The sequence below is a fragment of the Heteronotia binoei genome, chromosome 2, assembly GCF_032191835.1.
Source record: "Heteronotia binoei isolate CCM8104 ecotype False Entrance Well chromosome 2, APGP_CSIRO_Hbin_v1, whole genome shotgun sequence".
Classification (NCBI taxonomy): domain Eukaryota; kingdom Metazoa; phylum Chordata; class Lepidosauria; order Squamata; family Gekkonidae; genus Heteronotia; species Heteronotia binoei.
Genome location: NC_083224.1, coordinates 88,094,960 through 88,122,221, shown reverse-complemented (window position 1 = coordinate 88,122,221; position 27,262 = coordinate 88,094,960). Strand labels below are relative to the sequence as shown.

The 27,262-nt window shown below is 43.7% G+C and overlaps 1 protein-coding gene across 2 annotated transcripts; it reads left to right on the top strand.

Moving 5' to 3' along the window:
- Positions 1–39: 39 nt before the first annotated feature.
- Positions 40–24,282, top strand: TMEM217 (transmembrane protein 217). 2 transcript variants are annotated; one of them, XR_009555101.1, is made up of 3 exons: positions 40–376; positions 8,232–8,336; positions 23,178–24,282. XR_009555101.1 is itself a non-coding variant. In XM_060233286.1 (2 exons), exon 2 carries the CDS (start codon positions 23,198–23,200, stop codon positions 23,747–23,749), a length of 552 nt encoding a protein of 183 aa, XP_060089269.1. In that variant the 5' UTR covers positions 8,232–8,336; positions 23,178–23,197; the 3' UTR covers positions 23,750–23,799. The 2 variants fall into 2 exon arrangements, 1 of the variants encoding a protein (XP_060089269.1); XM_060233286.1 differs by lacking the exon at positions 40–376 and having other exon boundaries at positions 23,178–23,799.
- The last annotated feature ends 2,980 nt before the right edge of the window (positions 24,283–27,262 follow it).

Here is a 27,262-nt window from a genome sequence, read left to right as displayed (position 1 = left end):
GGGATAATTCATGTAAAGAGCAGGGGAGGGGCAGAGAAGGGGGGAAGCCACGTGCAGTCCGTGAGCGGGGAAGCGGGGAGGCGGTTAAACTGTCAAAACTGTCCGAGTTAGCAGAGAAGCGGGCGTAAGAGGTCTGGCGCACGGAGGCGGCGGCTGGGTCAAACCATGCAGTAAAGGATTTATCCTGACACTGCACTTATATAGTGCCGAAGCCGTCTGTCTCTGTAAACATCCTGGCAGCTATTAATGTGCTTAATTGTATGTTCGCAGTCTCCTCGGCTAAAAACTGTAAGAGCAGTCTCAACAGATTGTTTCGCTGCACATCGTTGCAATTCTGGAGTTACTTAGGTAGCACCTTGTGCAGGCTCCTGAGGAAGTAAGTCAACCCTTCCTTAATGGGACATTTGTTATGAATATATATATAGAGAGAGAGCTGGTCAGTGTCACCAAACATTAGGCTTAGGTTGTTTAAATTTCAGCTAAAGTTGTGGGGGTGGGGATAGAGAAGCAACAGCAAACATACTCAGTATAGTTGCCTATATGCTATAGGTTCAAATAGACATGTCTACTTTTCTCTCTCTCTGAGGCCTTCCCTTAGTTCATCTTCTACAGCAGTTTTGTAGAAGACGAACTAAGGGAAGGCCTCAGATCTTTATCCCTGGTTATGTGTCTTAATGCAGCTTGTGTAGCATTTCTGATATAACCATTTTCATCAAGCAGTCTGACAAATAACTTCTTTTCTTGTCTCAGGCTTGTTTCTACTGTAAACTCATTTTTGTTGGATCAGCTGGCAGGGCCGCAGTCAATGAGGGAAGGCAGCACAGGGGTGAGGCCCCCTATAGAATCTGCAACACCCCACCAAATCTTCCCTAATTTTCCTTTTAAGGTTAGGAAAGCTTGGGTAGGGGTGCTGCCCCTGAGCCTGCCCTGGCTACAGTTCTGACAGCTGGCATTTACTGCTGCAGGATCCTAACCACATTTACTCTGAAATAACCCTAGTGAGCTTTCCTCTCTGCAAGTGTGGCCATTTCTACAAGGTTATTGGCCCTAGGTTCTAATCTGTTGGGAAGCGTTTTGGCTTTCCCCCAGTCATTCCCAAATCGGCTCCAAAGTTTAGTGAAAGACTGCTGCAAAGCCTGGGTGGTTGCCACATGGGTGGAAAAGTTTACATTTTCCGCTCCTTTCCATATGGCAGCCATTTTCCCCAAAGAAGCAATTTTCCTCCTACTTCATGTTACAACAATAGGCATAACAAGGTCTCTGAGGTCCCATCTTTCATTTTACAACTAACTCCTTTTGTTGCAGAGGTATAAAGGGAAAGGCATATCTCCACAACAAAAGGGAGTTAAGACTTACCTTTTTACAAGCGAAAATTGGGAATTATAACATAGTGATATAACAATGTTAAATGTCTGATTAAAAGAAAAAACCTGAAGAATTTGTCCTGACCTGGATAGCCATGGCAAGCCTGATTTTGTCAGATCTCAGAAGCTAAGCAGGGTAAACTCTGGCAACTTGTCACGCCACAGGGGACCAGGAAGGGCCTTCTACTGGCTGCCACCACTCTGGTAAGGGTCTGTCTGGAAGGGCCCGGAGCACCCATCCAATCCCTGTAACTTCCCTACTAGCAAGTACCATTTAACCGTGAACAGAACTTTTTTTTGTAGAAAAAGCCCAGCAGGAACTCATCTGCATATTAAATCACACACCCCTGACATCACTGGAAGTGACACCACCCAATTCAGTAGATTGCTTCCCACATATCAACGCAGAACAGTCAGGGCTAGCGCTGGGGATTCTGCCGCTTGAGGCAGCCCCCTGTGCCCCCCCAGCTCCCTCTATGGAGCTCATATCGCATGCATGTGGCACAATGACATCACCAAAAGTAACATCACCGTGCAGGGCAGGAGGGATGAGAGAGCGATGGACGGCACACAACAGTGCTGCTGCGCCACCGCTTTCCCCTTGCAGTAAGCTCAGTGCGCTGTTTTAGCAGTGCTGGTCACTTTCAGGTGCGTGTTTCACACACATACCCCCCAAACACGGCTGGAGAGAGAGCGCCACATGCAGTGGAGCAGGCAGCAGCAGGCCCAACTTCTCCTGGGAGAGGGCACTTGTGGGCGGCTCCATGTCTCTCATTCTCTTTGCAAGCCCGCTGGAGGTGGCAGAGAGGATGGAGCGTGCAGTCTGAGAGCACATGGCTGTCTATTGCCTCCCCTCTGCCAGAGACCTTTTTTTTTTAGTTGGAACTCTAAGCTAGCTGGAACTGTGTTCCTGCGCATTCTTGCTCAAAAAAAGGCCTGCCCGTGACCAAAGAGATGTGAGGATCCAGGCAGTTTAACAGTAACAACAGTTTATTATGAGTGCTCAAAAACAAGTGGGTAGTAAAACATTTAGTGCAACAGTGAAATAAGAAACGCTCTTGCTGCTTCTCTCCTGCAGCCTTTCCCAGAAAGAACAAACCTTCTTCTGTAGCTGGATCTTTTATTCTTCCCTTCCAGGTCCCACCCCCTCTGGGCCAGTTTTCCCTCCAAAAACTCTGCTACCCAATAGGGGACAGAAGGGATCCTGGGAGATGTAGGTTTCTCCAGGCCTGTAAGCCATACTAGGCCTAAAATCATGACACAAGTACTTGGATGGGACATCTTGAAATACTAGCAGTTGGAAGGACAGGGGCAGGCTTTATTCAGTTGCCTCTCTGAATATCCTCCAGTAGGGGTCAGTCACCAGAGGTTACCATGACTTCCAGATGCATACACACACAAATATAAAAATAACAAAAAAAAAAACCCTGAAAAAACAAGTGATGCAGGGATGGGGAAATGGCTGCTGCCAAGGGGATGGGGGCAGGGAAGTAATATGGAATTCCCAAAAGGGTTGTTGTGTTATAACAATATAAAATAGAGGTCCTGTGGCACCTTAAATAGTAACAATGTTTATTCCAACATCAGTCTGTATGAGTCAGAACTTACTTCTTCAGATGCTGTGAAGAAGAGATTGTATTCCACATTTTATAGGGAAAACTATTGTTGAGGAGGAAGATGGGAAAAACGGGGGGCAAAGAGAGGCTTCGTGAGAATCCCGTCTTAAATCATTCTCTGTGTGAGGGACTAGAACAGGTCAAGTTATTACATATAATGGATGATGGGATGGGTCAAAGATTCCAGCCTATCTCAATGGTGCAGAAAGACAATAATCTGGGAAGGACCAATTGAAGAATAAATAAATAAATTGACATCATTAAAGGGTTATAATATGTTATATGGTAAGAAGGGTCAATTAAAACTTCTGAAAAGTTCTGTGAAGAGTTAGAAATAATAGTGAGTTGGGAAATCCAAGTCCCTATTTAAAACAGGATGTGAAGTAGTATTTAGTTTCTTGATGAGCTCTAATTCAGTTCCACTGTTAGCAGTGAGAACTCTCCTCTTGCTAATGGGCAGTTTATAGCTAGAAAACCATAAACACCCTTCCTCAAATATAATCTCAAATATAATAAATGCAATATCAGATATACTTTCAAATATCATAAATGCAATACACTGCCTGACATAAAATAACATAAGAGAAGCCATGTTGGATCAGGCCAGTGGCCCATCCAGTCCAACACTCTGTGTCACACAGTGGCCAAAAAGCCCAGGTGCCATCAAGAGGTCCATCAGTGGGGCCAGGACACTAGAAGCCCTCCCACCATTGCCCCCCCCCCCAAGCACCAAGAAGAGCATCACTGCCCCAGGCAGAGAGTTCCAACAATACGCTGTGGCTAATAGCCACTGATGGACCTCTGCTCCATATGTATCTCCAATCCCCTCTTGAAGCTGTCTATGCTTGTAGCTGCCGCCACCTCCTATGGCAGTGAATTCCATAGATGCCAACCAGAGACAAGCCTGGACTTGTACTTTAGAAGTGTAAGAGTGGCTGGCTAGCTAACAACCTCCTGCCCACACTAAACAGAAGAATTATATTTAGGACAATGAGTCCTAAATAGGAGACTGCCTATTTGGATAGACGACATTCAGCTGGAGTACAAGAGCTCCAGGGACATTTCTGGGTGGGAACATTTTCCCTAACTCCCACAAGCAATAGCAGGTCACCCGCAAAAGAACACGTTCCTTTGGGATCACTTGAAAATGGTTACAAAGACAGGATACTTTCCCAATATAAATAACATTAATTGGTGATGAGTATGTGGAAGGTTTACATAAGAGAAGCCATGTTGGATCAGGCCAGTGGCCCATTTGGTCCAACACTGTCGCACAGTGGCCAAAAAAACAACAACAGGTGCCATCAGGAGGTCCACCAGTGGGGCCAGACACTAGAAGCTCTCCCACTACTGCCCCCCAAGCAACAAGAATAAAGAGCATCACTGCCCCAGACAGAGAGTTCCATCTATAACCTGTGGCTAATAGTCACCGATGGAAGTCTGCACCATATGTTTCGCCAATCCTGTCTTGTCACCCTTTGGGTGAAGAAGTACTTTTATCTATTCTAATCTGACTGCTCAGCAATTTCATTGAGTGTCCACGAGTTCTTGTATTATGAGAAAGGGAGAAAAGTATTTCTTTCTCTACCTTCTCTATCCCTTGCATAATCTGGTAAACCTCTATCATGTCACCACTCAGTCGACGTTTCTCCAAGCCAAATAGGGAAAGTGTTCCAACCCTTTAATCATTCTAGTTGCCTTTTTCTGCACTTTTTCCAGTGCTATAACATCTTTTTGAGGTGTGGTGACCAGAATTGTACACAGTACTCCAGATGAGGCCACACCATTGATTTATACAGGGGTATATACATTGATTATACTGGCTGATTTGTTTTCAATTCCCTTCCTAATCATTCTAAGCATAGCACTGGCCTTTTTAAAATTGCAGTCACACACTGTCTCGACATTTTCAGTGAGTTATCTACCACAACCCCAAGATCTCTCTCTTGGTCAGGCTTCGACAGTTTGGACCCCATCAACGTGTATTTATGGTTAGGATTTTTGGCCCCAGTGTGCATTACTTTACACTTGGCCATGTTGAACCTTATTTGCCATGTTAACACCCACTCGCCTAGCATTGATAGATCCCTTTGGAGCACCTCATCATCCTCTCTGGTTCTCACCATCCTGAACAATTTAGTGTCATCTGCAAACTTAGCCACTTCACTGCTTACTTCCAATTCTAAATCATTAATTAACAAGTTAAAAATCAACGCACTCAGTACTGAGCCCTGTGGCACCTCACTTCTTTATCAAAAGCTTTCTGGAAGTCAAGATAAATAACATCTGTTGGGTCCCCATTGTCCACATGTATGTTCACTCCCTCAAAGAACTGTAACAGGTTAGTAAGGCAAGATCTTCCCTTACAAAACGCATGCTGAGTCTTCCTCAGTAACATTTGTTCATCAATGTGCCTACTAATTCTCTCTTTAATAACTTTTTCCACCAACCTACCTGGTATTGACGTAAGACTGACTGGCCTGTAATTTGCCAGATCTTCTCTGGAACCCTTTTTAAAGATGGGGGTGACATTAGCTACCTTCCAGTCCCCAGGAATGGTGGCAGATTTTAATGAAATATTACATATTTTTGTCATACATAAGGTCACCTTTGAGTTCTTTCAGAAGTCTTGGATTTATGCCATCTGGGCCTGGTGATTTATAAGTTTTTTAATTGTTTATCAGTCGTAGGACCTCCTCTTTTGCCACCTCAATCTGACTCAGGTCTTTCAACACCCCTCCTGAAATCGGTGGTTCCGGAGTGTGCAAGCACTTCTCATCTTCCACAGTGAAGATGGAGGCAAAAATGCGTTCAACTTCTTAACCATTTCCATATCATCCTTCAGTAATCCTTTTACCCCTTGGTCATCCAAGGGCCCCACTGCTTCCCTGGCTGGTTTCCTGCTTCTAATGTGTTTGAAGAAATTTTTATTGTTGGTCTTTATGTTTTTTTGCAATAAGCTCCAAATATTTCCCTTTTTGCCTGCCTCATCACAGACTTGAATTTATTTGCCACAGCCTGTGTTCCCTTTTATTAACCTCACTGGGACTAGCTTTCTGTTACTTAAAGGAATCCTTCTTACCTTTTACAGCTTCCATTACTTTGTTAACCATGCGGGCCTTTTTCCATACCTATTTGTGCTTTTCCTAACCCAGCTTGCTAGGGAAAGTGTAGATGACTGGGAAAGGCAATGGCAAACCACCCTGTAAAAAGTCTGCTGTGAAAATGTTGTGGGAGCAACGTTACCCCGGAGTCGGAAACGACTGCTGCTTGCACGGGGGACCTTTTCTTTCCTAACCTGTAGCATATATTTTATCTGAGCCTCTAGGACTGTAGTTTTAAATAGTTTCCAAGCTTCCCCAAGGGTTTTGACTAGGGCTCTCTTTGAGCAGGAACGCACAGGATCACAGTTCTGACTGGCTTGGCACCAGGGGGTGTGGCCTAATATGCAAATGAATTCCTTCTGGGCTTTTTCTACAAAAAAGCCATGTGAAACAATGGTGACATCAGGTGGCATGGCCTAATATGGCCTAATATGCAAATAAATTCCTGTTGGACTTTTTAACTTTTTCTTTCAATTTCCTCTTCACATGCCCCCTCATCTCAGAGAAGGTCCCCTTTTTAAAGTTAAAAGTGGTTGTGTTGATCTTTTTAGGCAACTCCCTATTTATACAAATGATAAAATCAACAACACTATGGTCACTGTTCCCAAGCGGTGCAGTCACTTTTACATCTCTCACCAAGTCTTGGGCATTACTCAGGACCAAGTCCAGGATTGCCTCTCCTCTGGTAGGTTCTGTGACCATAGCAGTCATTGAAAGTGTCTAGAAATGCAATCATTCTCCCAACTAGAACACATATTGACCCAATCAATGTATGGGTAGTTAAAACCACCTATTACAACACAGTTTTTTTTGTCTAGCCACTATCTTTAATTCTTTTATCATTTTGCAGTCATCCTCTATCTTCTGATCTGGTAGACAATAACAAACTCCCAGAGTTAAGCTTCCTTTTGGGCCCACTATTTTGACCCATAGCATTTATAGAAGTGAATCTAATTCACTCACCTTCTCAATCTTATTGGGCTGTATATCCTCTCTAATATACATAGCCTCCCGACCTTCAACCCTTCCCTCCCTATCCTTCTGATATAATTTATATCCAGAGATCACTGTGTCCCACTGATTATCCTCATCCCACTAAATTTGAGGAGGATTGCCATATCCTTGCTAAATGGAGGGTATTTGGTAGTTGGTTATTTCCTTGCTTTTGTCTCTACTATATCTAAGTGACCCTGACTTGGATGGCCCAGGCTAGCCTGATCTCTTTGGAACTTGGAAGGTGTCAGTTTCTTCAGTGCTGCCATCCCCCTTGTCAACTTCTTCAGCGCTGTCATCCCCCTTGTCGGAGGAGAAGACCACCAGGGTGAGAATTAAAGTCTAGCTACCTAAAGGAGCCTCAGTATGCCTGGGCAGGCAGTTAACTCAGCACCTTTCTCCTGCTCTCAGACCTTGGCCAGGACCCGTATGCCCTTTTTCTCTCGCTAAGATCTTAGCGTACAGCTGTGTAAAGAAACCGCTAAGAGACACCATAAATGTTAAACAACAAGACAGTGTAACATAGAGGTCAGTGGTGTTCTGACAAAGCTTGCACATAGAACTTCAAATAGAAAAGAGCATGTAGTAAAAAGACATTAACAGAAGACAGTTCAAAAGCAGTCTTTCCAGTCACAAAGGAGTGACAATATTCCAGTATTTAGTTCATGGAACTAAAAGAAGCCCTTTCAAAGACATCTATTCTAGATATCAAGATGTTTCATCCATCTTTCTTCAGTTTGGAGGCTTATTTATCACTGGAACCAAATATTTACAATACATTCACAGGAGACCAAGGTTCAGAACATGTCTGTAAGAAAAAAACAGTGCTAAAAAGAACAGTGCTGACAATCTTGTGTTTTCAAGATCTGCTGGACCTGGACAATAGGTCACATCTGTGAGCAGAATCTACCATCTTAGTCGTAATTTTAGTTTTTATATATTTTAAATTGGTCTTTTACTGTTTTTACTGTTGACTGTTTTTATGATGTAACCCACCCTGAGCCTGTTCTACAGGAAGGGTGGGCTAAAAATCGAATAAAATAAAATAAAATAAAATAAATAAAAATATGGCTAGGTTAGGTGTGCTGAATGGCAAAAATATACAGATCAGTGCATAGAACTTGTTTCATTACTCCTTCCCTCTTTCTTCACAGAAAATGTGTTACAACAAACACAGTTCTGGTCTTATGATATAATAGTACTAATTAAACAGAACTAAGGAGAAGATGTGATCAGAGGAACTATATCAGAGAGGAAAGGTGAAGTATGGGTTTTAATTTCAGCCGTGATTAACCATAGAAACTTGCAAAATTGTGACTCTCATAAATATTGATATTTTAGTGCACAGAGACTTTTAAGAAATTATTTATTTAGATCTGTATAGGGCTTCAGAAGTAGGTTTACCAGAACTGAATTGTTATGGTTTGTATGCTTATTTAACATTTAGAGAACAAGTGGGCCTGATTTTCCATCATCCAACATTAGTACAGTCTGATGACCAATCAAAGAAGAGCACTCAAAGGCAAAATAATCCTGAGGCTTGAACTCTACAGAAAAGAACTAATTGTGACAGCAAGAGTAACAGTGAACATACATTCATACACATCCCTAGGCATCTCCAGCTTAACCTTACTGATCTGCTTTCTGATTGGCTAATTCCACCACTATGGCACTTGCTGTTGCTTTCAGGTACAACAAATACACTGCCAGATCTTCACTCCCAGACTGCATGGTTTCATATAAAGATGTATTTTTCAATTATAGTTATAATGCTGCTCCAACTCAGCAGTAGAATTAGCCTGTAAAATATACAGGTTACCAGCAAAACACATTGGGGGCCCACAAGAAATTGCAGTAGAAGAAATGAACAATTTGAAAATTCCACCTTGTCCAATTTTTCCTTTAGGAACTATAAGAAGGCAATGAGTACGGCAATTTCTTCTCATTTTCTTTAACTAGTTCTGAATGGTTCAAGGGCAAAGAGCATGCACTGTCCTCATTAGGCAGAGGATTTTTTTGGGGGGGGGGTGGGCTGAAGTTAGGGTGCCTTTTTTCAATTTACAAACTAATATTGTTTCTGCATATCTTAGTTCCTCAGAGTTGCCAAAATCCCACCGTTTTTAAGTGGGATTGTTTTGTGACCGTTATGATAGGTCACATGACATTTGCTTTTAAAGAAAACATGCTGGAACCTACAAAAAATATAGCTTAGCACCCCACCCCACCCCCCTGATCTGTTTCGGAATACCCTAAACAGTAAACATCTTGTTCCCCATCCCATCCGCTTTAAACTGTTTCTGAAACCCCTAAACAGCAAACAGGCTTCCAGCGCTCAGAATCTCAGAACTAGCAGCCCTAAAAAGAAAATATATATATATATATGGCTGAGATAAGAGATAAGCAATGAGAAACTAATTCCTTTTCCTGTCCTCTTTTAGCTAACCTAGAACTGGTATACTGCTTGAACTAATGAACTAAGGCTAATGCCTTCAGGTTACAAGTTTGTTTGCTCTGGTTTAGTTTGCTACTTTTCTAATGCAGCCTCAGTCTTTGGCTTGGATGGGTAAAGATGCCTAATATTAGGCCAGATCATTTGCACCTTGGTTTTCAAGAAGGCAAATTACGTTTTTCCTCATGATAGACCACAATCTAATTGTCTGTATTATAGTGGGGTAGTGTCAGGGGTCATTTCATAGAAAAAGAGGTGCCAGAGCTCATTAGTACAACTTATTTGTATGGCTCATTTGCATATGCCACACACCCCTGACATCACTGAAAGGTGTACTAAATTATATAAGCTCAGCAACTACCTTAAATCTTCCTGATTTATGATTGTCATAATAAAACCTTAATCCCATCATATTTTAAAAAATATTTTCCTATTTTTTGTGGGGGAAAATATTAGAAAGTTTGTCAAATCTTAGAGTTCAGCAAAATTCTCACAAGGGGTTTGAATAATGGAGCCCAGAAGCAAGTATTTGGGAGGAGGGCAGATAGGAAAGAAAGAACACAATAAAATTTAGAGGTTCAGGAGCTCTGCTCCTGTGAGCTCCTGCCCAAAATGAGCCCTGGGTAGTGTACCAAGCTGCACAGTTGTGTGGTGCCTGACCCAAAGATTCTGTCATTTCAATTAATTATTTAAAGAAGCAGTCAGGATACTTGAAAAGATTCCCCCAGAGCAGATTTGTATAGTGTAGCTACCTCTGTGAGGCCAATTTATGTACACTGCTTAATGTCACAGTCCAAGCTGACCCTTTGTATTTTGAAATGTAAACTGTACTGGGTACTTAGGTTGTGTATGCACCAGGAATTTGCTGCAAATCAGTACTATTTCAAACATTCTTCAGTGACTGATCGGTACTTTTCCATGCTTCATTTGTCTAGTTACTTTTTCCTCCATTTTTCAACTAAAATAGAGGTACAATCACAGTCTAGTCAGAATGGTTTCAAACTAAGCACTAAAAAAAAGGAAAAGCTTTGATTTAGGAGGCAGAGGCACACAGCAATCGAAACCATCTTCAGAAATCAAGCAACCATTTTTCTCTTGCATTAGTCACCACTAGAGGGCAATAGAATGCTGCTGTGGACAGAAACAAAGTACTATTGTTTTTTTGAGGTTACATTTATTATATTGTTTTCCTTTGCAAAGAAACTAGACCTGGGGTCACCAAATTTTTTGAGTCTGTGGGCGCATTCTGACATGGTATAGTGGGTGCAGCAGATTCAGGAGGCAGAGACGGCTATAAAATTATTGTCACAGCTTAACTTCAATAACACAGCATAGATCCTTGTGCTGTAGTGGCAGCTGGTGCCAAAGCAACATTTTAAAAAATCTGCACAGCCAGTCAGAAGCCTTGTTGGCAGAAGCCCTACTTGGCTCCCCCCATTTCCTAAAAACACTTGCCAGGCCTTAGAAAATGTGTGTGTGAGTACCAAGGCACCATGGAGTTCCCTGAATGTGAGATGACATCCAGTCAGTTTTAAAATTCCTTGTACAAATTCCTGTACTGTTTCCCCCACCACCACCCCAACTGAAAGCACCACCACAAGAACTTAGGGCAGAGCAAAACTAAAAGCTATTTTCGTGGTTTAAGCCTAGCTACACATCATCTGTTCTTATAGTTGTTTGAGCTTAGAGAAAAGCAGAAATTAGGACTGATTTCTTGATGACATTGTTAAAACATATTATTGTCTATATTTGCATAGTGACTCCCTGTTTCAGCAAATCTGGATGCTGTCTTCTGAATACTAACTTACATATGGAACCAGATAGCTTTGAGCTCTTTTTTTGGCTCACACAGTCTTGAACAAGACTTCAAAGGCAGGGAGCTTAAAGGTATTTGCATACATACCATAATATTTGATACCTTGAGCTAAGATGATCTCTGTTGCTGGCTCATGCTAAGACTGCAATGAAGATTCCCACATCACTTCTGAAAATGCCTGTCTAAGAACATAAGAGAAGCCATTTTGGATCAGGCCAATGGCCCATCTAGTCCAGCATTCGGCAGGGACAGCTGTGTGAGGAGCAGTAGTAGGGTGGGTGGCATAGGGAGCTGGGCTGGGCATCTAGAGGACCTCTTCGTCCTCATTGGCAGATTCCACATGGTGAGCTGCTGTAACGGGCCTTTTGCAAAGCTGATGGGCTCTGTGACTGGTTGACCTTGATGGTTCACCTTGGTGGTGAACTGGTCGGCAGCCTCCATGGCGACGGCCTCTTCCAACACGACCTGGAACGTGGGATCCTTCTTGGCCTCCGTTGGATTCGCTCGTTCTTGAGGCTGTACACCAGCCAGTCTCAAAGGGCTTCCTCCAAGTTGCTGAAATTTCAGTAGTGGGCCGCTCGCTGGAGAGCTGTAACAAAGGCAGTGTTCGACTCCCCAGCTGCCTGGTTCCTCCCAGAGAACTTGTGGTGGGCCTCTATGACAGAGGGTTTGGGAGCAAAGTGCTCCTGTAGCTGGTTCATAGTGTTCCAATACATAGTGTTCCAGTGTCTTTGAGGTCGGCCAGAGCCATCAGCGAGCGGGGAATCTCGAACATCAAGTGGCCGCAGATGCGGAAGAAGGTGGCCCATTTCTTCACATTGTCTGTGATGTTGGAGGACTCTCAGAAGAAGGCAAAGCAGGAGGCGTAGGACTCCCAGTTCGCGGTGGAGGAGTTGAATTAGTTGAAGTGTCCTGGAGCCACATCCATGATCCCAGTCATGGTACATTTCAAGGGAGAGCATGGGGCACTGGAACGTGGTGCCGTGCAGCTGAGCAATAGGCTGACTCAACAGGATCCCATCCTCGTCACTAGTGTAAAACACTGGGTTCGATGCATGAAGAGGCTTGTGGTAGAGTGATCACAGCTTGTTATTAGTGATTACAGCATTGCAAAGACTAAACTAAGACTAGAGAATGGGGCCAACTATATACAGCTCAGGTTCCTGCGCTAGAACATCATTGAATCATTTCAACCAGAAGGGCTTCTAACCCCACTGTTGGACCTCTTGATGGCACTTGGGTTTTTTTGGCCACTGTGTGACACAGAGTGTTGGTCTGGATGGGCCATTGGCCTGATCCAACATGGCTTCTCTTATGTTCCTGTGTAACCAGCTTGCTATTGGCCCAGGAAGATGCAGAGTGGAAATAAATAAATAAAATAATCCTGTTTCCCATTGTTACAGTGTTCCCAAGCTCAGTCCTAGAGGCTCCAATGAGCCAGTCAGGAACTAGCAACCCAGCATCAATGCAATGAATTGCATACACAACACTAGTGCTACATATTTTCCGATTGCAATCATTCCTGTTGAACTTCAAGTTACTGACTACTTGAGAATGCAATTAAACTAATCCAATATATTTAAAAGCTGTTCAGTCTTGGCAAATCTGAGCTTCCTGACTGGTTGGGACTGGGTGGTACATTAACCTTTGGCCTGCCACTGACTGACTCTGCTCTTCCCCACCCACTCTTGGCCTTGGACAGATGTGGATTGGCCTTCTGGGGAAACTGCTAGGCAGTGGCTGCTGCTAGGCAACTAACCTTGCTTCTCTCAGTAAAAAGCAACCAAAGTTGATTATCTCAATAAAAGGCAATGGGGGAGGCCCTTTCAAGTCCTATTTTGATCTTTGAGGGAGACTGGTTGACTCCACTCCTCTCTTCCACCTAAATGGCTGTTGATAGCCAACCAAGTTGCTTCTGTCAGTCAACAGCAACCAACCTTGGTTCTAGCAGTTTATGACTCTCCCTATTCTCCCATTGGCTAAGCCACCTGTTGCTCTGCTTTGCAGAGGAGAGAAAGAAACCCTTCCCTCAACTGGCTGAGGAATGGAGGAGGAGGGAAAAAGCGATAGAGAAAGCCTTCTCACAATAGGCTTAGGGAGGGAGGAGGAGGGAAGGCTTTCTCTCAGTTGGCTGAAGACTCCCTCAGTTGGCTGAGAACTCCTCCCTATCTTCCTCTGGAAGCGAAACAAACAGAGACAGAGGGGAAAATGGCATCCTGTACCAGCAAGCCAGATACAGAGAGAGAAACAGGGAGGGAGAGACAGAGACAGATTGAAGTCCTGTGCTTAAGACCAACAACATTATCAGAGAGAGAGTGTTAGCCTGAAAGATATCACTGAAGGACTCTGAGGGAGAACTCATTGGGGCCATTCCTAACTACAGCTGCCAGTTCCAGGTTGGTGGGAAATTCCTGGAGATTCTGTGGTGGAGTTTGAGGAAGGCATAGGAGTTAGGGCTTCAGAGTGGGGTCTGCTAGACCCAGGTTCTTGCTGTGGAAGCTGACTGGGTAATTTTGGACCAGCCACAGACTTTCAGCCTAACTTGTCTCACAGGGTTGTTGTTCAGATCACAGGAGGGAGAGGAGAATGATGTAAGCTGCTTTGGTCCTCCCCACTGTGGAGAGATACTGTCCTTTACCTAGGTGGAGGCTGCAGTGAGGGGGGTAGGTGATGGAAAGCTGAAGTCAGAGGGGCAGATAAAGAGGGTTGCCAACTCCAGGTTAGGAAATTCCTGGAGATTTAAGGGGTGGAGCCTGGAGAGGGTGGGGTTTGAGGAGGAGTGGGACCTCAGACAGGTCCAGTGCCATACAGGGCACCCTCCAAACCAGCTATTTCCTCCTGGGGAACTACTGTTGTCAATCTCCAGGTGAGATATAAACACAAGCACAACCCTAAGGTTATAGTGACAAAATACTAATATTTGTACAAGATAGCAATACAATAAAGAGAAACAAGTCCCTTGAAGAAAAACATCAAAAAGTGATCATATCTTGAATCCAAATGGACTTGGTGCCAATTCCAATAGATGCAAAGGCACTCAATGTTCTCATGTAGAAAGAAGCTGGAATCCCCTGGACAGGTCATTGACTTCTGCCACACCTGTTTCCAGCCTTTATCAATGAGGGATATTCCACAGTATTTATACAATACATAATTGCACAATAAATATTGTGGAATATCCCTCATTGATAAAGGCTTGAAACAGGTGTGGCAGAAGTATATTTAACTTTTAAAAATATTTAACTTTTGCAGGGTCTATCCCCAAGCCATCTCTGGACACTTGGTACCTGAGGAAGTCCATGCTTGCTTGTCAAACTCACACTATGAGAATTTAGCAAGCTGCTTGTTTTCATATAGGGTAGCTAGAACTTCTTGCACCAGTTTCACATGGGAAGGGAAGTCCTCTGAATATATTAACATGTCATCAAAACAAATGACCACCCCTTTGTACAGAAATGTATGCAACATTTCATTGATCAAAATCCTAAATACTCCTGGGGTTCCTTGTAAGCCAAACAGCATTGAAACTGTCCCAGAGTGGTATTAAAGACAGTCTTCCATTCATTCCTCTCACATATATGCACCCAGAAATTAGCATCTCGGAAGACCAGCTTAGTGAAAATGTAACAGTATCAAGTAGGCATTAGACATAGATACCATGTATTCAGGCCTGGAAAAGTTTGGGGGGGTGGCATGGGGGAGTTTGCCAGTCTAATGAATCCTCAGGCGAGGTTCTTATCCAGGAACTTCCTCAGCCCAGGAATTTCCCCCGGTAGTAACTCTATAGCACAGTCTGTAGTTCTGTGGTGGGGAAGCTCGTCTGCCTCGCTCTCTTCAAATACTTGATTCAAGTCTCTATACTCTTCCAGGACTTCACTTACTAACTCCTCCCTGGTCAAACAGACTATTTCAAGGAGGAGAGGAAGGTTCAGCCCCCTTTGGGTTTCCCAATTACATTCCATACCTCATTTGTCAGGAAAATAGAGTCTTTGCTCAGTCCACTACACATACAGGTTGTGGTCTCTTAGCCAATGAGCCCCGAGGACCAGCAGGAAGTTAGCCAATGGGGTTATTATGGATGTGCATTCCTCCCAATGGGTCTCCATTCCCAGCAGGAGTGGTTCAGTCTCTAGAGTGCATAGTTCTCCCTTCTTAGTGGAGCCATCCATCCACTCAAAGCTGATGGGCTCCAGGAGTTCAATGGTCTCCACTCTCAGCCCCGTGATTAAGTCTTGAGTGCACCCAGAGTCTAATAGTGCTTGCACCTTTATGTGGTGAAACTTGGGGTTCACTCGGACAATTGGCACATAGAATAAAGTTCCCGAAGTTCTCACCCGTGGTGGTGCATCAAGACCTCAGACTTGCTGTCTGGCGCCTTTCACAGCAGGTTGTTCTAATTTCCTGGCAGCTGGAAATTCCCATCGTCACTGCCTGATGATGGGTCCTCACCGCCGCTCCTGCTGTTGCCTGTCAGGAGTGCCGCCACTGCTCCTTCTGATCAGCATCTTGGGAGTTGATTCAGTCCTCTTTGCCAGGTGGGAGGCTCAGGACCCAGCTGGGCAGTCAACTGCCCAGTAGTCCCCCCCCCTCATCTTCCACATTGGACTTGGGTCCTGTTGTGTTGGCAACCCCCTTCCTGTTTCTCCAGCTTTGCTCATGATGCTGGGTGAATGTTAGGACCAGGGCCATTTGCACATAGAATAAAGTTCCCCGAGTCTAGCAATATGTAAGGTTTTGCCCAGAATCTATCATAAGACTTCTTGAGTAATAGCAGAAGAAACTTTAATGAAGAAACATATAGCAAACTTGCATGTGCACACAAGGCTACTGACCTTGCCAGACTGTCCTAAAATGAAACCAAATATAGGTTGTAGGTTAACAACCTATCACTCTTCCCACCTAAACATCTCCTGCTCAAAAGTCTTTTTGAATTAGTTCCCAAGACTATGGTGTTACTCTTCTCCAAGGTTGCATTCCAGTTTACAGACATCTTTCATTGGTACCTATCTTCCATAACCAGGGAGACTGAAATTATGCCCCTGCTTCCCACATTTGCTTACCCTTCACTGTGGCCTCCTTTGTTACCAATGCTATTCTACTTAGATCTTTAAAATAATATGAGTATATGTGAGGGTTAGCAAATACTGATATTGTAATATGTGGATCAGTACAGTCATGAATATATGGGTGTATGTTGATACATGTATGAACACATAAAACAATGTAGTTATAGATATCTGAATATACATTTATATATGTATGTATGTATTTATTTTATAAATATGAATATACATTGAATAATTGACTATTCATCAGCAAAATCAACACTATTAGGAAAATCAATAGACAGTGTCTGAACTACAAGTTTGAGCCAAATTCTTGTCAGCGACTTGTACCTGACAATGGGCACTAAATGAAATTAATGAACAGTAAGTTTAGAACAGATAAAAAGAAGTACTTCACCCACAGAGTCATTAACATGTGGAATTCACTGCCCCAGGAATGGTGGCAGCTACTAGTACAGACAGCTCAGGCCTGTAGCTACAGGGGGCCCCCAGGACCCACCAATCAACCCCCTGTGAAACCTTTATGGCCCCATCAATCAGTCCCCCATTGCCCCTCTCTTTCTCCTCCCCTCCCTTACCATCCAGCCTGATAAAAAGGGCAGGGGAAGAGAAAAGCTTATGCATAATTTTGTGATAAGGGATAGTGTGGCATTGGGGGGGGGGCATTACAGGATATTGTGAGAGTTCAAAACATGGCCCTTGTGGGCATCGTGGCATTATCCAACCCCTTTCCTGGTGCCTTCCAAGTGGGCATGACTGGGTGGGGCTTTTGTTCAGTGGGCTTCTGACTGGCTATGTGGATTTTTTTTAAATTGCTTTGGCAGCAGCTGTTGTTAAAGCACAACAATCTTTGCTGCATTACTGAAGGTAAACTGTGTGTATGCAAGAAAATGTTTTTAAACATTATGCTCATTTTAAAAGGCATCCTGTTAAACAGAGCTGTCTGAAATGCTGAAGTGTTACTGTTAGAGTTATGCATGACTTCACTCCCTGACATTTTGTGGTTGGCTCCACAAAATTATGCATGATCTGACTGCTTGACATTTTGTGGTCCTGTCTTCTGTGGCTGCCATTTTGTTGTTGTGCCTGCAACTCTGTGTCAGAATTATTAAAGTGCTTGCAGCCTTTAAAAGCTTGGGAACCTCTGCGCTAAGTTAATGGAACTATTTGAAATGATCATAGGCCACTTGTATTGACTGTGAACCAGTGTAAGAATTAGAATTATTAGAATTCCAGCCTGTTTTATTATTTCAGATGCATTGGTAAGCATTGTGCCGAGTTTAAGCTTTAATGTTAGATCTGACTGTTAATTCTGGAGGACATCAGTGTCCATGCTGATGAGGTGAACTCTTCTCAGACCCAGGACTTAGTACTATCCATGGCAACACTGGGGCTTTCCCAATTTGTAGTAGCCCCTACAAATAAAGCAGGCCACATCTGAATCTTATTTTGGGGATGAGGATAGAAGTGGATCTGATGCATCCTGATCTAGTGCCATGGTCAGACAATTTTGCCCTTAAAGCCCAGGTAATCATTCCAAAACCTCCCTGTTCAGGCAGTGAGCTGACTTATGCATCCAAATGGATTCCAGAATGGTCTCCTGGAACTGATACCCCCTGGAGATTCGCTAGATGAGCTGGTGGAAAACTGGCAAAGCAGCTTTCCAAAGCCATCAATGCAGTCCCCTGCCCCACCGGTGCCCTCTCCATCCCCATGTCAAACTTTGTGTGCCAGAGCTACAAAGGATGAAATGGAAATGAAAATGGAACTGAGATGGCTAGAATGAGGGTGGTAGCATACTCTTGGTGAAGTTACAAGTACATCCTATAGGTCCTTTATGAAAATCAGAGATGGCAGTGAAGGCTGCCATCATTGTGTCCATGAGCTCATGCTCAGCACAATTATTTAGAACAATTAGGTCTCTGGCATCATTGCCACAAGGCAAAATAGTACTGAACTGGATATAGGCAAAGCAAAATAGTATTGAATTGGATATAGACTGTGAGGCTTGTACAAGCTATTTTGCTGATAAAGTCTTGTCTACTATGAACTCCCTGCAACAATTGAAACCATGTCAGAACTAGGAGCCCCTTGGCCATCTTCTGGTCCTACTATAGACCAATGCAGCTGCCTTCTGCTGCTGCCCAGATGTGCACGCCGGGGGACAGGGCTATGCTGGCTCCAGCAGCAGTGACCTCAGGGGTCTGCCTCCCTTGGGGCAACATCAGACTGTCTGTTTGCATTGCATGCTCCAATGCACCTCAACTGTGTTGCTGCTAGCAAAGCCCCACTTCTAGTCCACCCCTCCCAACACCAGTTGGATTTTATCACCTCTTCCTGCCACACGCATGGCCCTGACAAGTGAAATAGCTAAATTAATAGCTCCAATGGGGCACGTGTTCTGATACACATAGAAACATACACAAAGCCTGACTGACTGCCTCTCTATCTGCCTGTCTATCTGCGGGACCGCCTTTCCCCATATATCCCCCAGAGAGCACTGCGATCAGGGACAAAAAAATTGCTGTCCGCCCCTGGGCCAAAAGAAGCCAGGTTATATGTAACAAGATCTAGGGCTTTTTCGGTGGCAGCACCAGAACTTTGGAACACCCTTCCAGAAGCCATAAGGGCCCTGCGGGATTTGTCTGCATTCCGCAGGGCCTGTAAGACCGAATTGTTTAAGCAGGCTTTTGCTGTTTAATTGAAAAAGGGCTGCCACCGGACATCATATAGAATTCTGGTGATCACATTAGAGAATTCAATACCGCTTATATTGTGCTGAAGCAGCGCCATAGAATGGTTTTAAAATTGAAATAAGTAAATTATGGTTTTATATGTTTTATTGGAATTGATTGTAGTATAATGTTGTGAGCCGCCCTGAGTCCGCTTGCGGAGAGGGTGGGATATAAATTGAATGTAATAAATAAATAATAAATAAATACCCCCACCTTGTTTGGCTGCTCACCAGCTTGTGCACAGTCACAGACATACACACATGCATAACAACTCTGGTCCAGCTTTGGTTTGCAGGGCTGCTGCTATACTGCAGTTGCCTTTAAACTCCCCCACACATATTCTGGAACTTTCTCCACTCAGAGATTCATGAGGGAAGACTCTCTCTCCTCAGCAAGTCTTCCCACCCCCACTGCTCCTTTTAGCACCTCCTGGTGCTCCCAAGTAGGCACCCCAGTTGGCAGCACCTGGCTTGGCCTGGCCCATGTCCCTCCTCCTCTGCAGCGGTGCTGCTGGTGGCTCCTTGCTGGGTGTGTGGGCAACACCCACCCCCAGTGGCTTGGCCATAAAAGGCTCAGCAGCAAATTGGAGGGGAGCCCAATTCGGGGGTGGCCCTAGATTGGCACTATAGGCAAAACTAACTTCTGGTATCCCCCCTGAACTGATAATGTCACCGAGTCACATGGGGGGGTGCCCAATTCAATGCCCTCAAAAGACTAGCACCCTAGGCAATCACCTCGTTTGCCTAGTGGCAGGGCCAGCCCTAGGCCCATAGGATAGAATGGAGTCCATTATAGCTTATGGGCCCATAGGATAGAATGGAGAGATCGGGCCACTGCTGTGGCATGACCCCATAGAAGGGGTTTAAAATTAAAACCCCTCCGCTAGTGTCATGCTGCAATGCAGCCTGATCTCCCCATTCTATCCTTTGAGCCCATAGGATAGAATTGGTTATCAGTGTGTATGTGTGTCCAAGTAGTTAGCCTTGCCTATGGTGCCAAACAGTCGAGGTCTGACCCTGTCAATAAATAATGAGAGTTAGACCATCTAGATGCTCTTCACTCTCCTCACCATTGAGTTAAATGGGCATGGTTTCGCTGATATCTTTTTTTCTGGTGGTAACATTCCGCCATTGGAGGGGGCTGAAGTCTGAAAAAGCTTAGGATTAGGGATGTAAAAAAAAAATTGAAAATATTCAGATGCGGAAATATATGGGGGGCAAAATATTCGGAATACTGCATATTTCTGAATACTAGTATTCAGAAATAGCCAAATATACGGGAGATATATGGCTATTCCCGAATATACAGCCCCATTATACCCTATGGGCCATTGAACTCAATGGCAACATAGGGTATATTGGAAGCTGCCTTGAGGGGAGGGGGTTTGAGGGAGCGCCTCCACATTTGTAGGGATCCTGCAGGGGACTTTCCCCTACAAAACCCCAAGTCCCAAAAAGATTGGGCCAGGGAGTCCCATTCCAGGGGCACCCAAAGAGGGTGCCCCTATCTCACCATTATACCCTATGGAGGGGAAGGGGTTTGAGGGAGAACCTCCAAAACTGCTGTGCAGCTTCAGGGGACTCTCCCACACAAAACCCACAAGGTCAAAAAAAATTGGACCAGGGGTCCAATTCCTGGGGCACCCAAAGCCAAACCTAACTTCAAATCAGAGAATCTCTATAGTACCCCAATGCACTAAATCCATCTATCTAGCCAGTTTGGTGTAGTAGTTAAGTGTGCAGACTCTTATCTGGGAAAACTGGGTTTGATTATCCTCCAGTTGCACCTGCTAGCATGGCCTTGGGTCAGCCATAACTCTGGCAGAGGTTGTCCTTGAAAGGGCAGCTGCTGTGATGGCCCTCTCCAGCCCCACCCACTTCACAAAGTGTCTGTTGTGGGGGAGGAAGGTAAAGGAGATTGTGAGCCGCTCTGAGACTCTTTGGAGTGGAGGACAGGATATAAATCCAATATCTTCTACTCTATATGCACCCTGGCACCAATAAACCCAGTTGCCAACTTCAGTGGCACACAAAACACAATCTGCTCAAGGTCTGCTCTGCAGACTTGGCTGCAGCAAACCCAGATGCCAGCTCTCCAGCCCTGCCCCAAATAACACGGGGAGAGCTGGCCAAGCACACCAACCATGCTGGTTTTGGGTCTCGCACCCAGATGCCAGCTTCCCTGCCACAGATCACACAATCTACAGATGCCAGCTCTCCAGCCCTGCCCCAAATTACATGGGAAGAGCTGGCCAAGCACACCAACCATGCTGGTTCTCCAGAAACAGAACAACAGCAGAACAAATCCAACCAGGAAATCTATTAAAAACTTAACTTTTACCCAAAAAAACCCTCAAGTCAAACCAAACATGCCCCCTCCTCAAGAAACAGAATAAGAAGGGTAAGGAACAACAGGAAGCATACAACAGCAGAACAAACCAACAAACCCCACAAATCTATTAAAACCTTAACTTTAACTTAAAAACTTGAATTAACAAATGCAACTTAAACAACCTCCCCCCAACAACCTTCACCCTAACCTCAAGAATTCCAAGCCACCCACAGAAATCAGGGAACGTAAAAGGACACAGCACTTTTAAAAGTCCTCTTGCTAAAGTAAGATATAGGCAACCCCTTCCTTCCCCCACCCCCAGCAGAACCCCCTAACCCCAAATAAGCTACCCACCCAAATCTAGATAAGTAAAGGAACTTTGTTTTAAAAGGTCCTTTTACTTATATCCTAAGTAAAATAAAAACAAGAAGAACCCCAAGACTTACTTTTAGCTGTCTTCTCCAGTCCAGGCAGGCCAGGCAAGGCTGTGAAAGAGAGCAGCAGCAGCTGAAGCCAAAGGGCCAGCGCAGCACAATCTCTCAGTCACAGCAGCAGTCCACCACCAGCAGCAGCAATGGAGTCCAGCCAGGCAGACTCCTTAAAAAGGTTCTCTGGCCGTACACAGAGCAGTTTAAAAAAATACCACTGCTCTGTGATTGGCCAGAGAACAATGTTTACTTGGCCAATCAGCAATACAACAGCCCTGCAAAGATGCATACATTGCAATGCACTTCGCAAATGCATGCTTTGGATTGACTGTTGGGACTCCTCTCCCCCTCCCCTTCCCTCCCTGATCCCAGGGGGGTTATGGGAGAGGTGGGAAAAGGCTTCCAAAGGTGGGAAAGGAGAAAAGCAGCTTCCCTGAGGCTGCAAAAGCTCCTTTCCTGCCTTTTCCATTGACTTCCAAATACTTCCGAATACTGATTTGGAGGTATTCAGGGGAGCTGCATATGGTTCCCGTGTAATGGTTTAAAATTGGATTTGGAAGTATTCGGTGCCGAATACTTCCGAATCATGGGGTATTTGGGGATTTATTCGGTTCAGCTAAATCGAATGCCCATCCCTACTTAGGATACCAAGTAAGTCTTGCTTCTCCCCTGACATGGCATTGATGCTGCCTGGTCCTAATCCCTAAACGTGTTATGGTAATAGTTCTGTATTGGCACTGTAGTAATGTAGGGATAGCACAGCGTCCCTGATGCTTATTTTTTTTCCAGTATATGTGACTTAGGGGACTTAAATCAGCAGCTTGTAGCTCCCAGATTACGCAGAAGAATCATAGATTGCTCAGTAAATTTAGTACATCTTGTTTTTAAACAAGGTTATCTTTGGGTGGTGGTATTGCTTATTCACTCTATGAAACATTTGGTCATACTTTACTATATCAATAAATAATGAGAGTTCGGCCATCTACATGCTTGTCTCTCTCCTCTCCATTGCGTTAAATGGGCATATTTTAGCTTACACCAGCTTTTCTGGTGGTAACAAACATTGAGTCATGCTAAGATGCACAATTTTACTGTTCCTTATAACTCATCTGTTTGCCAATACAGTTAACAAATTGTGATATCCTCTTGTTCTCCAAAAGTTCATCTACTTTTCTAAAATGTGTTTAGTTTACTATCTGGGTTATCTTTTGCACATAATTATGGAAACATTTTCCATGCCCTGCTGGACTGAATTAGTTGTCTTTGTTTTTCAAGGTACCATTGGAGAAGGCAGAATGATAATCTTCTGTACAAATGGCTTCTGTGGCATGTTGCCAAAAACAGGGTCTATTGTAGCCGGTATCTACACGATTCTAATGACCAATATGTATATTATCTTTGAAACGGCTCACCTGGATCGAGCAAAGAAGCGCCTACGCATTACTAAGGATATGATCATATATTACTATTATACAGCACTTCTCCTGGCTAGTCTAACTTATCCTGTAAGTTTCCTACTCATCTATTCTGTTTGGAATCGAAACACAAAGGGCATGATAGTCTACATTGTTTGGATAATATTGTATGACCTAGCCAATTTCACTATTCTAATCCTGACTTTCTTGGCTGCACGTTATAGCCCCTTTTCTGTTCATCCTTTGGAATGGTTTGGGTTGGCCTGCCGGTTGCCTGTGGACTGCTTTTGGCTTTCCTATGTTGTAATTTATACTCTGATGATTCTTGAAAGCAGAAGCAAAGGGCGGGTGTCACTGAAAATTAGACGGTTGTCTAAACATGTGCAAGAACCTCCCAAGTATAGGTTGGGGATGTGCAGGAAAATCCAGTGAAAGCTGACGAATAACTATTACGTGCACTGGTGTACATCAGGCTTACAAAAGTCATGATCTACCAAGACTGCACAGCTCACCAACCATGTACTGCTGTTCACCTTAGGTGTTTAATAGCCCTCATGTTTTTGCCACTTGTCTGGCTCTGAAGAAAACAGCAGAGGATATTAAGCATCTGACAAAGTACAATATATGGCCAACAGGCTTGTATTTGGCTTGGTGGATCATAAATGGTACAAACTGGCTACACATACAGGCATCCCTAGTATTTAATGTGGTTTAATTAGCTTTTATTGCTTTATCTTCAGATTGGCTTGGAGTTCTTAATAGACATAAGCCTTTTGTCGGTTTTTGCAGTCCTCCCCCCACAGGCTCTTGTTTTGTATCACTGAGTCACAGGGCATGAGAACTGAAATACTTGGGCAGAGGGATGCTTCTGTTTCTAACTTCACCATATTGCCAGGTGCAACTGTATCACAGTTGCTTGCCTCTGATAAAGTGAGATTCTATAGTAAACACCTGGATGGTCATATGCATTGAATACCAAGGTGGAGGTATTTTATTACTAGAGATGCTAATTTAAAGGGAGCTAATCTGTTTTCTCTCTCTTTCTTAGGATGATATGCCAGCAAAACAAATTCCCAACCACATGTGTACTGAATAATATGCATGAAGGGGAGGGAATTTGGAGGGGAGAAGGAGGTGTTTGCAAAGGAATACTAACCCTTTCAGCTGCTTCTCCCCACCCCACCCCCAACCCTTTCTCACGGTCTTATTTTCCTTATCAGGACAGCAGAGAAGAAAATAGCCTAAGTAACAGATTCAGAGGAGAAGTAGCACCTCTGCTTCCTCTCCTTTACCCCTAGAAATGCTCCCAGAAATTCAAGCTTTTTGGCAAACATGAGGTTGCATGTTTGCTGGCATAACATGTAGTTCCAGTAGTTCAAACACACATTCTTTAATAATGCAGTCAGTATGTACATATGTAACTCCAGACCTGATTGTGTTTAGATATATTTACCTCTCTTTGGGTCTCTGATATTCCTAATCCTAAAAAATTTAAGTATTACTTTCTAGGATTCTTACCTACTATTTACTAGTGAGAAATAGAATTGGAACCTTCATGCACTCTCAGTTCAAATATTGCAAACAAATCAGAGTTTATTTCTCATGGGCGCAAATAAGGTTAATTGTTGGGCTCATGTGCTCACTCCAACCTCCCCTTTTCTCCTCCTCTTGTGTGGGGCTTCAAGACTGAAAATGGAACTCTTCAAATAAACTCATCAATTAATTTTGATTAGTCAGAATGTTCAAATGTAGGGTGACTTAACTGTTTGATCTTCGTATATTTCCCTGGAATGGGATTCATAACCATAGTTTAGCATGGTTAAGAATCCTAGTTACTGGGAAAGAAAGTAACCTAGTCCCCTGCATTTGAAAGTTAGAACTAATTGGTATTAATTGAAGACTTTCATCATCAGCCTCTGTGCAGTGTACAAAGTGGAAGAAGAGAGTGTATGAACTCAGCAATTAACCAGATTTGTGCCGTCCCATAGGAACTCTAGCTTATTGTGACATCTGACCTAAGCCAGACTTCACTACTCTTTAAACTGCTAAACTAGATACAGAAACAAGTCTGCAGATGTTGCAGTGGCATGAATTTAATACCATCAGCTATTTCTTCCTGGTGGATTTGTATTGAGCATGGTGTGATGCTTTTTTTTATTCCTTTGGAGAACATGTACAAGCCTTCATCAATAACCTTTATTGTGAAATCAAGCTATGTTTTAGGAAGACAAAAGTAATAGTTTCTTCTGTGCAAAGTGTCTTACCTGAATTAGACAATAGCCAGAAATTCATGTAGGAACAAATATTGATAATGTCAAGCCCAAAGACCCACAGCTACTGCCAGTGGTGTCTGTGCTTTAATCCAGGCCTGCACAACTTGGCCCAACAAAACAAACACAGCATGAAAACACTTCTGTCCCTCACATTTACAGGTTATATAGCGTATTTCTGACTGCTGACCTTTGTCAATGGGCTACATTCAACATGGTGAGGCACAAGTTACACAAGCCTGCTTTAAGCACACAGTTAGTTTAATTCATATGAAGAATTATCTTAATGCTGAAGGAGTAGACCATGCATGCTTGACTGTAGACATTAAGTCAAATCAGCAGTAGTATCATCAATATTGGATTTTGGGACAGATGTCCAGTGTCTGGGCTCAGCAAGGGAGGGCTCAAAAGCAAGCTGAAGTGTCACATTTGAAATAGATATTATTGTCTAAAGAGCATTTAGTGCAGAATCTAAAATTATGCAATTGCACCACCAGAAGCCAGGTTAATAGCCAAAATGTCTTTGAAGTCTGGGGAAATAACCAACTAGGCAGAAGTAATTCCAAGTTAAGTTCAACCATTCCATTAACCAAACATTTTCCTGCTTATGGGCTGCTAATACTAAAAAGTGAGTTACCCTCATGATGCAGCTACATAAAAATTAAGATATTGTCCCCCTTCAGTATGAAGTGAATGCTATAATTCTATACACTGGATAGTGATCTGAACCAGGGAAGCACATCTTCCTTCAATCCAGTCACCTGGTGGCCATTGTGTCACTGGATGTTCCAGCAGCGGCTCTCCCCATTCCTCCTCTTTGGTAGGAAAGCAAAAGAGATGGTCTCTCCCCCACCTCCATAATACCTATGTTGATACATTAGCATTCCAGCTGCCCTGAGTCAGGGCTCCTGGCATGCTAAGGGCCAAAGTAGATATGTTAGTTTTAAAGAGCTGGGTCCAAGTTTCCCAGACCCAAATTCCCTGCAGCCATGCAGCACCTATGGTAAATGGCTTTTTAAAAATGAAAGACAAACTACATATGTTTGGAATGCCATTTTTGTGCACTGATACAATGCGGGGGGGTGGGGGGGAGAGATTTCCACATTCTTGCTGCTGCTTTATATACACAACATGTTCTACAGTACCCCAAAACTCCTTCCCAGTGCTGTTCCAGAGCAAGAAAATTGCTTCAGGGAAAGGAGTGAAACAGAAGCCCTTCCCCAGTAGTGTTTCGACCTCAAATGACCTTGCCTTTTATTTCTTAACAGCAATTCCCTGCGGCTGCTGTGTAGCTGTGGAGTGCCTGTGTTGAGTCCAAGGAACCTAACCCCAACGTTTTAAAAATAAGTTCACCTAGTTTGACCTATGTAGCAACATTCCATGTGCTATGGCTAAGATGTTTCTCTACCATTGCTACAACCACCACTATAAAGGAGGAGAGAGAGGATTCTTCTGCATCTGGAGCTGTGGCCAACAGTTATGGGAGTGGAGGGGAGAGCTCATATTTGTGACCAGCAATTACAAGCTAATTTAAAGCTGCAAAAAAAAAAAAGACCCTCTTTTCCCCAAGCATTCACTTTTGGCCAACGCTACTTAAAAGTCAGAGTTGTGCAACTTGCATAGGAACCTATGCATGACATTAGAGGTAAGGGGAGGAGACTGCCATGTCATGACT

What these genes read in the sequence shown, in the direction of transcription:
- TMEM217 (XM_060233286.1), top strand. Translation starts at nt 23,198, where the DNA reads ATGATAATCTTCTGTACAAATGGCTTCTGTGGCATGTTGCCAAAAACA.